The sequence below is a fragment of the Alexandromys fortis genome, unplaced genomic scaffold, assembly GCF_014885135.2.
Source record: "Alexandromys fortis isolate MF-2015 unplaced genomic scaffold, M_Fortis_MF-2015_v1.1 scaffold_115, whole genome shotgun sequence".
Classification (NCBI taxonomy): Eukaryota; Metazoa; Chordata; class Mammalia; order Rodentia; family Cricetidae; genus Alexandromys; species Alexandromys fortis.
Window position 1 is genome coordinate 1,099,046 of NW_026067989.1, and position 17,763 is coordinate 1,116,808.

General features: G+C 45.4%; 1 protein-coding gene across 1 annotated transcript in view; it reads left to right on the forward strand.

Moving 5' to 3' along the window:
* The window catches only part of Pcsk2 (proprotein convertase subtilisin/kexin type 2), a 210,155-nt gene that overhangs the window by 132,420 nt on the left and 59,972 nt on the right, over positions 1-17,763 (forward strand). The window contains exon 5 of the mRNA XM_050159601.1: positions 1,396-1,433. Within this exon, the coding sequence (XP_050015558.1) occupies positions 1,396-1,433 (38 nt within the window). The remainder of the gene's footprint in view (positions 1-1,395; positions 1,434-17,763) is intronic.

The following is a 17,763-nucleotide window of genomic DNA, read 5'->3' on the forward strand; positions in this document are numbered from 1 at the left end:
CTCAGAGATCCTGTTATTTGACAGAATCTACATCAGGATGACCGCGTCTGACCCTTTGAATAGAACTGCTGGTCTCAACACACGCATTTCCCCCAACTCTGAAGGTCACTTCTATTCTGACCTGGAAAAAAAAAAATGAAGATTTCCTCTTGGAATATAGGCATCCTGATTCAAGAGGGTTTGGGGGGGAGGGGTTGTTTTGTTTTGTTTCTCACCACAAAGCCTTAGGGTGGCTGGCACAGCTCCAATAACAGTGGCACAGCCTTCATATGAATGGGGTAAAGATGCCAGCAGAAGAGGCTTAATGGTGCTTCTAGCTTACAAGTCTAGCGTCCCAGGGTAGCTATTAAATGCACCTGCTGCTAGGCTAAAGCTGCCATCTGCATGAGTTTGAGCCCCACCCTAAACTCTCCTCCAGTTGTTCAGGAAGGAAACAGTCACAGAGAGACCCAACAACCTCCCTGAAGTCGTTCTCCTGGTTACATGGCGGTTAGCAGGCAAACTCTACTCTTTGACTCCAAACACCTCCGTGTATAACCATGACCATGTGTGGTTGCAGGGCCCTACTCTGTTGCTGTTTCCCCACCGCCCATATGTGCAAGTACAGCCTATGCTGAGACTCTGTAGTCCTGCAGACCTGGGTGAGGGCTTTCCAGTTACCCCTGGATCAAAGCATCTGGTGAAACTCAGCAGCATAAATAGGCCATAATTCTACCCTAGGAATGATTCCTGGGCCCAGAGCAGGCTCCGGTTCAAGAGCAAGCACAGAACTCCAGCTGAGGGAATTGAAGCCTCTGGTTTTCCAGAAAGGCACGCTCTGGAGAGAGTAGTGTCAGCTCCCAGCTGACAATACCTCCCTAGAAACCGCTAGCTCTCTCCTAATGGCTTTTCTCGCCCAGCCGTATGTCTCTTATTTCGATGCCGGAGTGCGCCCCGCTAATCTACGGTTCTCCATGCCCTGTTAAATAATCATCACTTTTCCTCCCCGGGGCCAGCTTCATTTCAGAGGAGAAACTAGTTGATGCCTTAGAAATGTCAGGATTTCTACAAATCTCTTTTACATCGCCGCCGTGATGAGCCATCCATTTCGCAGTCACTAAGCCCCTGACTGCTGACATTTATCCGGAAGCGTTATCCGTGGGCCCAGAGCTCTAATTGGTTTCACTGCTCTGCGGTGTGTCTTGGGGCAGCTGTCTCCACCGAGGAAGTGATGCAGCCCTCCTCCACACAGAAACAGAAGGCAAAGCAAAGGGTTCAGGATAAGCATCCTCTTCCCACCCCCAACTCCCACAAGTCTGAGCCATCATCCCTACAAGGAGCATCCATTTCTGGGCAGCTTTCTTGAGAACACAGCGGCCAGTTTTAACCTTCTACTCCTGTGTTATCTTTTCGCAGGAATCGATTATCTCCACCCAGACCTGGCCTACAACTATGTAAGTACAAGCTGATTTTAAGGTGTGGGGAATGTGTGCTTTTAGGCAATCTGCTACATGTGGTTATCAGAAACACACTCAAGTATATGCACTATGCATGCATTCAGAAGATCAATACCCACACACAGGAGCCCATACATGCCCAAGTCACACACACACACACACACACACACACACACACACACGTAACTCAGATATTCATGTGAACACAGAATCACCACCCACATACTCAAATGTGCACACTCATGTGTTTGTACACACCGAATCAATCCATCTTGTTAGAGCCGTTGCTCAGATATGGGGGCTGGCCAGATGTCAAACGAGTGTCTTTTCGAGAAGAAAGGCTAGCATGCTGGCATTTGGAGGAGCAGACTGCCAAGAAAGTAAATACAGGGAGAGGTAGAGAGGAGAGTGGCCTGGCAAGGCTTGAATCAATGCCAGTTCCAAAGCTCAAGGGAAAGGGTAATCAAACTATCTTGGTGCTCATTGGCCAAAACTGAAGCCCTAGAGTCAAAACCTACAGTAACTCACATTGCAACCATCTCTCTGTGAGAGGAAGAAGGAACACCATCTTTTTGACCATTTTAACTGTTCTAAACATTTCACTGAGCCCCACCTTTAAGGCTCCTCTACAAGCAAAAACCATCAGCAGAGACTCACAGCACAACACTGGGCTAGAAGTCATAAGCTTTCCCGATAAACCGACAAGCTCTTTAAACATAACCGATGTCTTCGTTCCAAGCCCAGGAGGTACAATATGCAGGCATTTGATGTGTTCACTCAAAGCTGCCCCAGCTGGGTGACACTTTCCCCACAAACTCAAGGTCGAAGTTTAAAAGACATGAACTTACTGACTGGAGACGTTCACTGAAAATGAGGGCTTAAGTAAAAGAGACCGTTAATAAGCAAGGCTGTTCTCGAGTCAGCATTGTGAGGCTGTGCCCTAGAAGGGCCTTTCTATACTGTATGGAAATCAAGGGAACTCCCCCCCGTGTTTTGTGCACTGGGTATCAGGAAATGGGACAATAAAGTTTTCTGCACAGGTCTTAGCAATCTAGAAACATAAAGATAGAGCTAAAAACCTTCTCTAATACAAATACACACACATATTTATAATATGTACAACTATATATGTGTATATGTACATATGCATAATCATATATATATATATATATGAACCATGGATCATCCAGTCACTGTGGCCTCCAAAGAAAATGACAGGAAGTTAATCCAGAACTTTATTGCAGGTGATAATAACCCATGGGGAAGATAGTCATGGGCTACCCATGCATGGCAGTCTGCGGGTCATGTCTAGGGAGCCCTTCTATAGCCCTGTCCCTGTGGCCACCTGCCCTGCTTCCAGCTCACGTGTCTAGCTGTTCATTTACTCTTAAAATGGTCTGAATTCCTGGTGACTCCTCTGTACATCCTTCTCTGTGTCCCCCATAAATACAGAGCCCTGAGATGTTACTATCCTGCACCCTAGAACTGCCTACCCTCACAGAGGCAATAGTATTTCCCATAATTCTCTTCAGCTCCAGGGCCCAGGACATCATCAGTAGCCACTTGGGGCTCTGCTCAGTTTCCTACATAATCGCCGCCTTGTCTCTTGGAGAACCTCAAGGTGGGGTGGCTGTCTGTTGACTGAAAAGCTAACGGTGCCTCGCCCCCTGCTATGCACAGGTCCTAGTTCCACAGAAGCCTAGAGCACCATGAACAGCTTCCATGCCTTTTCACTTGGCCGCCCCCAGGCTGATGACACATTGAAAGACCATTCTAATTCCGTGGGGAAAACATGATTCTAATCCCGTGGAGAAACCATGAAAAGCTGCAGAGACAATACTAGTGGGCATGGCTGTCCGTCTGCCTGAACCCCTCTGAATCTGGGGAGTGCTGGCTGTGCTTAGACCAGCAATATCAGAAGCATGGGGAGACCCCACAGCCTGTGAGCACTAATCTCTCTCCCCCTTGGTTTCGTTGCCATGGATGTGTATAAATGCGCGTCCTCTGTAGGAAACTGGAAAAGCAGAAACAGATCCAAAACCCAGCCATAACTCTATCAGCCTTAATATCTGGGGCTTTCAATTCTGTGTGTATTTTTTTTTCATAAAATCGAATTCTGATTGCATACTGTATTCCCACATCTTCATATGCTATGAACATTTTATATTTTAAGTATCTTCGTTATTTTGAAGGCTATGTGGTATTGCCTCTCACTGTAATTTAAACACCATGATCCCCTATTGTTGCACAACTGGCTGTGTTTCCCATGGTTACATTAATCTAAAAGAGATCATGATAGGCAGTGGGATGCTTGCTTCTTAGAGGGGCTGCATGGACACCTTCTTCCAAGAGTTGAAAGAATGCTGGGAAAAAAGAAAATGTAAGAGGCCTATCAACTATGTTTCAAATTATTTCAATGTGCACTGTGGAATGAGACATTCTACATCTCTCATTGATGTGGGAGTGATTTCTTTCTAATCTTTTGTTTTCATTGATTGGTTAATTAATAAAGAAACTGCCTTGGCCCATTTGATAGGCCAACCCTTAGGTGGGTGGAGTAAACAGAACAGAATGCTGGGAGAAAGAAGCCGAGTCAGGCAGTCGCCATGATTCCCCTCTCAGACACAGACACAGGTTAAGATTTCCCTGGTAAGCCACCTCGTGGGCTACACAGATTATTAGAAATGGGTTAGATCAATATGTAAGAGCTAGCCAATAAGAGGCTAGAGCTAAAAAAAAAAAAAAAAAAGAGGCTAGAGCTAATGGGCCAAACAGTGTTTAAAAGAATACAGTTTCCGTGTAATTATTTTGGGGCATAAGCTAGCCATGTGGGCGGCCAGGTGCCGGGGATGCAGCCCACCACTCATATCACTACATCCCATAATGTCTCTCGAGCTAATTGCCACCAACGGGTGGCAGCCTCAGAAGGTATATTTTCAGTTCATTTCAAGGGTGAACTGTCCTTGGATTAAAGCTAGTAAGTACATAGGAGTGATGAGTTCTCCATATCTGAACATATGGATCATATAGCCATTGGGAGAGGATGCTGAAGAGATGATGTGTGTATTAACCTTAATCTAGATGCTCTCTGATAATGAGTAGAAAATGTGACTGAGAATAACCTCCTCTTGGCGACAAAGCTTCCTGCCTCTGGTGTGGTGTGAAAGCTAAGCATCTACCTAGCAGGAACTCCTCTCTCTCTCTCTCTCTGCCCTCCTCTCTCTCTCTCTCTCTCTCTCTCTCTCTCTCTCTCTCTCTCTCTCTCTCTGCATGTGTGTGTGTGCATGTGTGTGCGTGTGTGCGTGCATGTGTGTGTGTGTGTGTGTAATCCTGGCTGTCCTGTAAGTCACTCTGTAGACCCAGCTGCCCTTGAACTCAAAGATCCAATGGCCTCCAGAGTGCTGGGATTAAAGTCATGTGCCGCCTTCACCACAAGGCTAAGACCAGTCCTCTTAAATCTCAGTGTCTCTCTCAATCTATGTAGAGTTGAACCAGAACCTAACAATAAAATTTGTCATATTTTGACTAAAATTTTTACATGGTCGTTAAGTGTAAGTGGAGTCAACCTGCTGAGGAGAGCAATGAAGCCAGCGGACAATGAACAATAGGCTCAAAAACCATGTGAGGAAAGAATGTACCTCACAAACCCTTCTAGGAAAAGGTACTTTGAGAAGGTTATGTGTTTGGGTCTTCCCAGAAACAGACCCCTAAAACAAGAGTTGCAGGGGGAAAAAAAGATGAAGAGGAGAAAGCAGCTATGATGGGCACAATATCAAACAGGGACCATTGTGGGCAGCTAGAACTTAACCCCACTAGGATAGGACACTCTGGGAGATAATGAATAAATGAGACAGAGTGCCAGAGGCTTCTCACCTCGCATAGGGCACCTGGGGCCTCAGGGGATTGAACCCATTTCCAACAGTCATTGGATTAGAGCTGGTCCCACTGGATACTTAGGCTGCCTCCCCAGGCTGGAGGACAGCCCTCATCTGTGTCTAGACAGTCTCTCGCCGGGGATCTGTGGGTGTCGGGCCATAGAGACAAGTGATAGCACCTGCTGCCAGTGCGTACCTTGGAAATCTCTTAAAGGGTCAACAGCAGTGTTCTGTATTGTGGGAACAGACTCCTCCTCCTTATTAATTTGCTTTCAATAAGACATGCGAATTCTACCCAAAGCCATTCAGCAAAATTTCTTCATACTCAAACCAGGCAAAATGTTTCCCAAAGCAAAGTTCTTCTCATGGCTTGGTTATTCTGAGTAGTAAGAAGAGTGTGTGTGTGTGTGTGTGTGTGTGTGTGTGTGTGTGTGTGTCTGTGTGTGTGTGTCTGTGTCTGTGTTGGTAGTTCAGGGTTCTTTCCACTAAACTAAGAATTAAAATACTTTGAAAACTGCAAATCAATATATAAATGTAAGTCTTTAGTGTTAATTTAATTCAACAAATCTACACTGGGTCTATTGGGTGGAGAGCAAAGGATAATAACAGCCACTTCTGTGATTATTCTATTGTTCAAAGGTTGAATTGAATCTCAGGGTCTGTTCCCATTTGTAAGTGCTCACTATTCCAAATAATTAAAATTCTATTTTTCCATCCCAATTCCAATAACCATGAAATGAGTACTGGCCAAGAGACTACTCTGAACCGAGTCAGTGCTTCATTTCACTGCCTTCCCTATGCCACAGTTCGAACAGTTCCTCCAGCCCAGAATGGGGGAAGAGATGCCAGGAAGGTGCAGGCACCCACTGAGGAGGGATGCAGACACCCACTGAGGAGGGATGCAGGCACCCGCTGAGGAGGGATGCAGGCACCCGCTGAGGAGGGGTGCAGACTCCCGCTAAGGAGAGGTGCAGACACCCGCTGAGGAGGGGTGCAGGCACTTCCTGAGGAGGGGTGCAGGACTCGCTGAGGAGGGGTGCAGGCACTACTGAGGATGCGTGCAGACTCCCACTGAGGAGGGGTGCAGGCACTACTGAGGATAGGTGCAGATTCCCACTGAGGAAGCGTGCAGGCACCCGCTGAGGAAGGGTGCAGGTGGGGTGTATCTCACAGCCCAACTTAGGAGGAAGAAAATGGGGAAGTGACTCTGTTGGGTGGCTCTCAGCCCATGATGTTTCCAGACTTATATGAAGCTAGGCTAAGTCTGTGGCTCATGGAGAACTTCTTTAGGAGTGTGTGGCATGTGGAAGAGGTGGCAGTTTTCAGAGCCTGGGAGCAGGTTGGGCAGAATCTCATCTTTGCTTCCTAGCCCTGCTTTGTTGAAGTCATGAGTCACGCAAGGCTGGGGGGGGGGGGTCTGTAAAATTCAAAGAGGAAATTCCAGCTGTGTTGAAGTTTTCTCAGGGACATGTGTTGAAATAAAGATTTGAAACGTTCTATTGTAGACAGAAGTTTCTATCCCACCTGGATCCTCTGGTGTTCAGCCCCAAAGAAACACAGAGTCTTGCATTAATCACAAACAGTTTGGCCTATTAGTTCAGGCTTATTATTAACTAGCTCTTACATCTTAAATTGACCCATAATTCTTATCTATGTTTAGTCATGTGGCTCGGTATCTTTTCTAAGTAAGGCATTCTCATCTTGCTTCCTCTGCATCTGGCTGGTGATTGTGTCTCTACCTTTCCTCTTCCCAGAATTCTCTTAGTCTGGTTGCCCTGCCTATACTTCCTGCTTGGCTACTGGCCAGTCAGCACTTTATTAAACTAATGAATAGCAAATCTTTACAATGTACCAGAGCATTATCTCACAGCACTCTATCTGTGAATTCCAATTGAGGAAGCACAGACATGGTTTTTTTTTTCCTTTTCATTAATCCCTAAACAAAAAACTGTTAGACAACAGCTATAATATTCATATTGTATTTATTATTATACATCATGTATAAATGCATTCACGTGTGTCCCAGCTATGGTCTATCATCTGTACGTGGCCTGGGACAGTTAGGAATGTGACTCAGCACACAATAGTAAACTTACTTACAATATTAAGAGATATTTTTAATTCTTCTTTTGCAACTCAATTGTAAACTCTCAAGCTTGAACTTAGTAAAGGACAATATTATATCTAAAGGTCAAAAAGTTGGACCCACCTGGAAGGAGGATAGATATAGGTCGTATGTAAATACTACATCCTTATGTAAGGGGTTGGCACATCAGCGGATTGCTTCCGTAACATGGAGTAAGGCTCTGCCCCCTAGAAATACCAGGCTGTCCTTCATCTGGCAGGACAACCCAAGGAGTCCTAAAAGAGTGAAGAGAAAAGATAACAAAAGAAAGGGCAGCCAAAAAAGGCTTTTATGTAAATAATTGCCCGAGGGCAAGGACCCTTAATTTCAGTAAGGAGTTCTGAGGAGCAGGGCAGGTAGAGCCTGCCTTAGCCTTTGCCCAACAATACCTCTCCATCACCAGCTATAGCTACTACCCAAGAGCAGCGCTGGAGTGGAGAGGAAGTGGCTTTGTTTTGGATCTTCAGGCCTGCCGTACAGTTGAGCAGAATGGGGTCCAACAAATAAGGATTTTCCAAAACCCCGAATATTCAGATGATTGTGTTTGAACCAGCATGTAAAGGTGGGGTTCTAACAGTGTGGTGACTGTAGAAACTGAATCAAACCTGAGCACCATTCTGACTCCCTACTTCCTAACTGCGTAACCTTAGACCTTGAACTTTCATTGCTTCATTAGTGAAAGGGGCACAGTGGGAGTCCAGCCGAGTTTGTTGGCACCGTCAGGTGTTATTGAGATACTGCATGTATCAGGACTAACACAGAGTAGATACTCAATAACTTTTCATTTCTTCTCCAAAGAACTAAGGCAATAGCTCCACACAAGTCAGGCTCTGCTGGTGGAGAAGCGATGCAGGGGCGACTCTGGAAACCAGGGCAATTGCCCACCTGATTCCTAATGAGCTCAGAGCTATCCCAAGAAAAGAGGTCAGCTGACCTCCGTTTGGTAGAGGATTGTGAGGCTAGGGATGGCAAAAGCCAAGAGTGGAGGAGACCAAAAACAATCTCACATAGTCTTAGAAGTCCCATCGAAACAAAGTGAAAGGAAGGAGAAAGGGAAGCACCATTGTTTATGGTCAAGGATGAAATGAAGAAAGGTGCCCTGTGCAAGGAGAATTCCTGATCACTTCTCTGCCGCAGATCTTTGAACTAAGAGGACATGTATGGGTCATTGGAGAGTTGGCCAGGTACCAGGCAGGCAAAGGGATTATAAAGGAGAAATTTCTCCAAAAGAGGTTTCCTCTAAGCAGAGAAACCATGCCTCCTAGTCTTAAGTGATCACAGAAACCACACATGAATGTGGGCTGCTTCTTGCATGCAGGCCTCCATCATTGGGTAGACCCAAGATCCTGTGTGAAGATCTGCACTAATAATTCTCATATTACAAAGTCATTTAAGAGGAAGAAAAGACTCTTAAGGTAGGTTATCCACACTCAGGTAGCCTGAGTCATTTATTCTCTATGGTAGCTATAACACCCCTCCCCTGGCCCTGGGTTGGTGGAAACATTACATGATGATACAGTTCGATCCCCAGGTTTGACGATGATGAATTAGACTTTGTTTCAGTTCAAATGTCAGATTATTACGGATTCTGCAGTGTTATGATTCAAGGGACAGAAGTGCTTAAAAGAGAAAACAAAGCCGTCCCTGAGGACCAGCCCTTCCTCCTTCCTCTGATGAGTCTTGACAGATCACCGTTTCTGAGAAGGAACCTGTAGAGAGCTCTGAAGTACTGCCACTGTGAGCCAACAGGAAGTGCCTTGGGCTTGGCAGCAGTGTGCACACCAGGTCTCCAGGTGGCACAGGGCTGCCATGCTGAAAGAGTGACAGCTGCCAACAGGCACTGTCCTCAGCCCTGGGTGACTCATATGTCATGCAGTATTGATCATATACATTGCTCCAGGCTTTTAGGCCTATTAATATTTAATAAGCGCATTAATAATGCATGTGAAATTGAGGCTTAAATACCCTTTGTGTCTTATTGAAAGGGAGTCAGGCTATTTTCAGCACTGTGTGTGTGTGTGTGTGTGTGTGTGTGTGTGTGTGTGTGTGTGTTGATCAGTTCACAGTGAACCTCATCATCAGAAAGCCAGACTGAATAAATAGAACTATCTGAATGATCCCTTGGAGAGATTTTTGGGACAAATGATTATAATCTTATTCAATCGACGGATTAGAGCAAATAGTCCATATTTATAAGGGCATATTTGGTATGAAAGTGGGAAAAAAATAAACGTAGTTTGATTAAGTGGAGCTCCTTCTTTGGACTCCTTATTTGTAGAATTGCAACTAAAAGCAGTAGAAAAAAATCTAGTTAATGAACTTCTACAAATTGCTCACTGGACTAGACTTTGCTCCATTGAACCTACTCAATTTTCAAGAGAGCTGTGTGGTACTCTGAGGTACTATTCTAAAGGCCGGGATTGCAAAACTGTGGGGTAAAATTCCTTACCCTGCCCTTGGGTGGTTTCCACCTAGGTGTAGAATTATGATGCAATGTACTTAATACTCTCCTGGAAAACAAAACACCAATCACTTGAGAAAGCAGAGGAATCAACAAGACACACAATCCAAAAAGCTAGAGTGAGAGATGCATTTAAAGAGTAGCAATTTGCACGCTAAAGACAGACTTACTTTCTAGGGAAGGTATATTGCAACTTGCCTAGAAATCTTTTTGGTATGATTCCTGACACATGGGTGTTTTGAAGTTCATCAAAAGATCTGATTGCACCCAGAAGTCTAGACTGAAAGTGACCCACAAAAATCACTTTCTTGCTCCAAAAAGTCCCTTAGAACCTTTGACACAATTTTATTTCATACACTGACTTTAAGTGACTTACAAACCAGAATTCTGTCTTTCACTCATGAAAAACTCACCTGGAGGTATCATTCCCGAGGGAGATCATTAGCAGAGAGAGAGAAACAGAGAGAGAGAGAGAGAGAGAGAGAGAGAGAGAGAGAGAGCCCAAGCACATGTACAGAACGTTTTTCTATTAACAAATATTAAATTATAGGAGGATAGAAGGATGGATGGATGGATGGATGGATGGATGGATGGATGGATGGATGGGTGCATGCATGGACACATAGAAATGAATAAACCATAAGAACCACAGTTTCCATTGTAACCCAATGTCTGTTCTTTCCCTTAAAAATCTCTCAATCATTCTTCTGCAGGTTGACATTCAGTTGTGCCAGCACCATTTGTTGAAGATGCTTTCTTTCTTCCATTGTATACTTTTAGCTCCTTTATCAAAAATCAGGTGATCATATGTTTGTGGGTTAAAGTTCGGGTCTTCTATGCGATTCCATTGGCATGGTGGTTGGTTGTGGATCTCTGCATCTTGTTCTGTTAGTTGCTGGATGAAGGCTCTATGATGTTAGTTGTGGTATTCACCCATCTGATTAGAGGGGAAGTTCAGTTCAGGCACCCACCCCACTCTTGATAGGACTCTTATTTGGGGTCATTGTTGTGGATTTGGGGGAATTTCCCCAGTACCAGGTTTCTTTCTAACCCCATAGTGGCTCTATCAAGATCTTTCACTGCTCTCCCACTTCATTCCTCTCCTCCCTTAACTATCCCATTTCTCCATGGTCTCACCCCCAGATTGAGGGGACACAGAATCATCCACATGGTGCTGTTTTTAAGGTCGTGCAGAATGCCGTAGTTCTACAACAATGGAGACTTACACCAAGTGTGTGTAAGAAAGCATCTGAGGCCAGACAGTGTATGGCAGAGTGAGAACCTCTACCCAGAGTCTTTGACCAAACTTCAGGTCAGAATTTATTCATCATGGGCACTCCAGGATATTGGCAATGACAGGAATTTTATAAATCTGCCAAAGAAAGATCCAGGCACAAGAGTAGCGTTCTCAAGAGACAGGACAAATGTGCTACAAGTGTTACTGCTGTAGAAGCAGACCAGAAAACCTAGGGAGTCAGAAGGCTCAAGGGCTGGTAAGCCTGTCTCTCTTTCTCCTTTGCCTTCTCTTGGGAAAAAAAAAAAAAAAAACCTGGGGCATAGAGAGAGATAAGGTGGAGGCAGATGAGAGGCCCAACTGCAGTTAGAGCCCCGGGTAAAGTCCAGATGTGTGTTGGTTGGAGCCCCATGTTCAGTTAGCCTGGCAGATCCAGATGAATAGACAAGGCTGTCAGATCAGGGGAGTCAGACGGGAGGGGGGCTAAGTCATGGGTAGAGGCCTAGGTGCAGTCAGCAGCACAGCAGGGCCCTCTGCAGGATGCAGAGGAGTCAGACTGAGACTCAGAGGTTGAAATGTGACTTCTGCACTCTGGGCAGGGGAGGGGTTGGCTGTGGAGTAGGGTGGTGTTTGAGACAGCACAGCCTGAGCCCAGCAGGGAGAGTGTTTCTCCAACCAGTGCACCCTCAAGCATCCACCGTGAGCCAGGCACAGAGGCTGGCCGGGAGGAGAGGCAGTCAGGTGGAGAACAGAAAAAGGTTCAGATGGAACTCAGCACTGGGTTGGGTAACAGCAGTGGCCATTTTTCTGAGGGCCTGCTGCCTACATGGCTCAGGGCTATGCCTGACTTCAGCGCAGTGAAAGGGAGGCTGTAAGCGACCAAGTGATTGGCAGGTAAGCTTTCTGTTTTCCTGGCGAGACCCCAGTGACCATGCTGACTTTGGAATGTGAGGAATCCCTGGAAGTCGGAAACCAGCTTGTTCACCTGGGCATTTCTCTTCTAGTCGGTGCCACACGTCACTGTTCAGCGACTCCATGGGATGGGACGCACCTCCCCATGCAGGGGGACAGAGAAGCACTGTAATCTTGACAAAAATCAGAAGAGTGCTGTGTTGAGTGACGGGGGAGATGTGGTTAGTGCAGGGGCTTCTAAATGGGGCCATCAATGTGACCGATAGATCACCTGCATGGGGACTTGTGGCTTCCTGTCAGGGTGTTATCTAGAACCAGCCAGTCTATTCTTCTTTCTTTATCACCTTAGGAGAATTTAGAAAGGGTCCCAGGCAGTTGTGAGCAAGAGCCGAGGGAAGGAAAGAGAAAAGAGGCTACAACATCGATCCTACTGAATACTCGAGGTGTCTTTGCATCATTAAAACTAATGATTTTCAGCATAAACCAATGTAACACGCCTTAAAATAATTTTCCACAACACACTAAGACAACTCATGTGACCAAAACCCTCATGGGCCTGCCTCTCTCGGGCCTCCTTGTACAGACAGGCAGGGCCTGTGTCCTCCCCATTTCTCCAGCATGAGTGCTCTCAAAGCTGAAACTGCTTCAGATTAAGGTTGATGTGGGTGTGAGTCTAGGGATACTTGGTGAAATTGGTGAAGGAATGTTTTGCTTTAAAGGATGAGTTGTTGAACTTAGGTGCTCCTGCCTCCTGCTCCTGGGTGTCTGTGTTCAGAGGACGCACCAACAATACATAGCCAGCAGAACCTTTGTCTCCATCCAAGGCCTGTAAGTTACATGGCTAAAACGAAAGTCCTGCGGATGCTGACAGAAGGGCCTTGCTGTGCTGATGTCAAAGTTGTAATCAATCAAGGATCTTTGAAATGTCCTAGCCCAAAGTCTCACTCTACAGAGAGCAAAACTAAGACCTGGGTGGTCAGTGGATTATCCGAGATCTGGGTTCAGGTTGGAGCAAAGCTAATCCTGGAACTCAGGTCTCCTGTGTGTACAAGTGGCTGCAGGTGCCCCTCTCACAAGCGAGGTGTGTATAGATATTTTGACGTGACTTTGGGCTATTTTCTGCGTCCTCTCCCTTGCTTTGGACTGACTTTGACTCCAATTCCAACACTTGCTTTTTTTTTTTTAATTGCTCCAGGAACAGATATTAGAGCCTCCATTATCCTCTAGGTATAGAGATATGATAGGCTTGGGATGTCCCATCCCTTCTTGGCTACCATTAAGCTGGTTTCCTGTGTTAGGCTGAACAAACAAGAATGTGTACATCTTCCTGCGCCCCCTCCAGGAAATTGACTGTAATTACATCTAGGCTTGGCTGGTTTCCCGGCCCTAACTTCTTAATCAAAGTCTCAGGGGCAGCTCCTGAGGAACTGGAGGATGCTGACTTTACAACTGAGCAGTCTAGAGATTTGGGCTAAGCAAAAATTTTCATCATATGTGGCCAAGGCAAAAAGAAAAAAATCTCTGACGCAAAAAAAAATAAATAAGATTAGCTTTTCCTCCGTGGTAGCCTTGCTAGCTCCTAACCAACAGGAAAGAACCCTTAACTACCCACCAATAATTAAAACCTGAAGCCAAGCACAGGAAGCCAGAGCTGGGCTCTTAGAGGTGTTCTTTAACATAGACCTGGGTATCGTGTGAGGTCTGTGCGTCCCGTGGAGCCTGTGCACACCCTCTGCACAATACAGGACCTGCTGGGTGGAAGAATGAGATTGTTACAGTGTGTGGGAGATGTTTTCATTAAGCTATGGAAAGAGAGGGCTTGTGTTTTATAGAGCTAATATTGCCAGGTTTTTAAATGAGCAGTTTGGCGTACGTCTACGACATTCGGAATGTTTGAAGTCTCCCCTAGAATTGCTGCAAGGAAAAAATAATCACTGTTTAATGGTCCTCAGTTGCCCCGTCTCAAAAACAGTGAAGGTTGCCTTTCCCAAGACTAGGACTACCTTTAGGGTCAAAGGGAGAGGATAATTATGCATATTTCATGTATGAATACCAGGTTTTGTTGATCTGTCAAAAATATATATCAGTTGAAGCTAAGCATCATGGTTTACACCTGTAATCTCAGCACCAACAGAATTGTCATGAGTTCTAGGCTAGCCTGAGCTACATAGTAAAAGCCTAGCTCAAGAAAGCAATGGGGAAACCAGTGGAAGAATCTGACAGATCTTAGGTTATTAGAAAAAGGTTGAAAAAGCCACTAAAGGTAGGCCATCCTTGGCCTCACAGGGAAGGAGAACCACTAGGTGGGTTTAAGGAAAGGACATGGCTTCTTTCACTTCTGGATGTAGGGAGTGAAGAATAATAAATCAGTTGAACTCCCCAGGGGATTAAAGATATGAAACTGTTCTGGTACAAAATGCTAGAGCTGCCTTGCATCATCTCCTCCTCCACCACCTCCTCATCTTCATCTTCTTCTCCCTGTCTCTCTCTCTCTCTCTCTCCCTACCTCCTTCCCTCTATCTTTTCTTCCCTCCTTTAGAGGCACAGTACAGAGGCCACAGGCCCTGCATAAGTGTCTGCAATATTGACCAGATTGATACCGAGCCATTGGATCCAGGAAGAACCTTGACGGGATCCTTACCAGGCACCTTACACATTCTCTGTGGATACAGCATGGTTCAAGACCACACCAGCTAATCACAGACAGGCAGGCAAGATTATCCAGTACTACAGGACAGTTTGGTTGGAGAGTTCCTTAATTCACAAATCCATCTCCCTTCTTGTAGAGCTGAGGGTGACTCAACAAAATCCAATGTCCACACTGTGTTTGCATCTCTGCTCCCTGCCTTCAGCTGCTGATACTTTAGCCCCTGTAGAGTCATCCATTTTGCTGTTCTTGCTTCCTCCTGAGCAACAAGGATATGCAATGTGGCTATTTCCAGTGTTCAGGCCTTGTATGGCACATGCATTATCACATTTACTTCACAGCTTATACCAAATAAATTTGTGGTTTGTGCAGTCAAAGGTCCTGCCACTGAGCTGTCCCTCTGACGTGGGCACTTTCTTGTTCATCTGTCACAAACAGAAATCTAAAGATCAGAGAGGCTGGAGATCTGCCCTTACACAGCTCACCATCTGTCTCCGCCTTCATTCAACCTGACCCTTCTCCAGTCACCCCACTTCTGCAAATGCCACTGCCAGCAACACAGTCAAGAGCCTCCCAAACACCTGAGTCTCTTCCTCCTCCCTTCCTCCAGCCAGCCCACCCACTCTCTCCTCCATAGTCACTTCTCCAGTCTGTCCTAAGCATCCTGGACCGAGCCAACATCACTCACATCCACAAAGGCATCTTGCTTCCACTCTTTGAACACATTCTGCTCCCAAACAACCAGAAACTAAAGAAAGCCTTGTCACTCCCCTACTTAAACCCGCCTAATGGTTCCCCTGCCCTTAAACTAACATCTTCCTCCTTCCCTGTGAGACAAAGGAGGGCTTGGCTTCCATGGCCTTTTAATCATTTTCCTGCTGCATTATCTGAGACATGTGCAACTTCCCCTCAGTTTCCTCCACTGTTAGGTCCATCTCAATTTAAGCACATAGGCTGTTTAATCACTTCCCAGACCTTCACACAGTCTGTAGTTATGTGAGTACTTTCTTTGTGGGGGGAAGGATGAAGTTGGGGGTGCCTACCCATCGGAGCATCAGCCATCTTAGCTGTCAGAGTCACCTTGTTATCTTCCACATAGCAGGTGGCCAGAGCAGACGAAGCAATTGATAAGGACTCACCACAGGTATTAAAAACTCTGTCTTTTGCCTGTCCCCCTTTCTTCTGGCCACGTGTGGTAGTTTGAATGATAATGGGCCCCATAGGTTCATAGATTTGAATACTTGGTCCTCAGTTGGTAGAACTGTTGAGGAGGGATTAGGAGGTGTGGCCTTGTTGGAGGAGGTGGGTCACTGGGGGCAGGTTTGGAGACTTCAGTAACCTCATGCTTGTGGTTCAAGATGTGAGCCCTCAGCTACTCCAGCCACCCGACACCTACTACCCCCCCTCCACCATCATGTTGTCTTATCCCTTTGGAACTGTAAGTCCAAAATAAACAACTCCTATAGTTGCCTTGATCATCTCATCACAACAAGGGACCATAATAACAAAGGCACCACGCTTTCTCTCTCACAGCTCCTCCTTTTGCTGTGCTGATAGCGGGAAGTATTTATTCACACCTGAATCGCCGCCAGCATCTCACTACAAAAGAAAACCTGTTGTCTGTCCCACCCAGAATCCTCCAATCCAGAAACGATTGTGTTTTCATGTTTCCTGGTGGGACAGAACTGCTGTATTTCTTTATGGCTTGCAGGTGAGAAATAAATGATTCCCCCCCTCAGCAGGACTGCCTTGTTCAGCCCCAAACAAACCAGAAGAACGAGAGAAGGGAGTAGGTGTGTGTTTCTCATTGCTTTCAACTTGTTAGTGCAATTGCAGCTTGATTTCCAAGGCTTGCCTTCTCAGCTGAAAAATAACCAGGGTTGCTCCTATAGTAGGATCAGCATTCAAATGATTTTGAAAACTAAAAAGAAAAGATATACGTGGGCTTGTTCTTAGCTAATAGGCTTCCTTTATTTTCTATTTCCAGCAGAAGGGAATTCCCCCCCCTCAAAAAAAAATAGGAGAATTCCTATGAGGAACTCAACTCACAGGACTCGGCAGAAACTGGGCATTTTAGTGTCCTCACGATCAACGTGAAAATCCATGCCGATATTTACAGATCTTGCCAAGGGAAAACAAACCTGCCTTAGAAACAATGTTTATAATTACAATCATAGATGCTATCAGTTCCTCAGAGGGAGTGCAAATGGATTCTATCATTCCAAATTAGACTCACTCCATTGTGTTGAAATTAATATAGAAAATAATAGTGAATGCTAAATTGCAAATAATTGATATTGACACAATGAAAAATGCACGCTTTCATTTTTGAATTGGGGGGAAAGTCTTGTCTGCGTGTGTCACTATGTGTCATGATCAGTGTCCTCCATGCATGGCATCCTAGTATGTTGATTAAGAAGAAGACAAATGTTAGCGGGATATCCCAGGGCCAGCAAGCTGTCCTTTAATCTAAAAAAAAAAAAAAAAGCAAAAACTGTATTTAACTAACAAAATAGCATTTAAAAATAAATGATTTCCTATTTACACAGCATGAAGTAGTACCATTAAACAGAGAAAAGGAGGCCTTTTTGTGCTCTGTAATCTAGCCTGGGGGGTTGACAAACACTGTCCACTGGCTTTATAAAAACTAAAATTGTGTTTAAAACAGCAACCCTCATTTTCTTTGTTTTTTTAGAGCTCAACATCAAGCCCAGAGCCTTGCGCACACTAAAAAAGCACTCTACCACTGAGCTATATGACCGGCCAGCCTGTTTACTTACTGGTGATGCCTACTTTCATGTCTTAAAGGCCAATTGAGACAGAGACCATGCAGTCTGCAAAGCCTGAGACTTTTGCTACTTGATCCTTTAAGGAAAGGTCTGCTTAGGTGGGCAGTGGTGGCGCACGCCTTTAATCCCAGCACTCAGGAGGCAGACGCAGGTGGATCTCTGTGAGTTTGAGGTCAGCCTGGTGTACAAGAGCTAGTTCCAGGACAGGCACCAAAGCTAAAGAGAAACCCTGTCTCAAAAAAAAAAAAAAAATAAAAGAGAGAAAGGAAGGAAGGAAGGAAGGA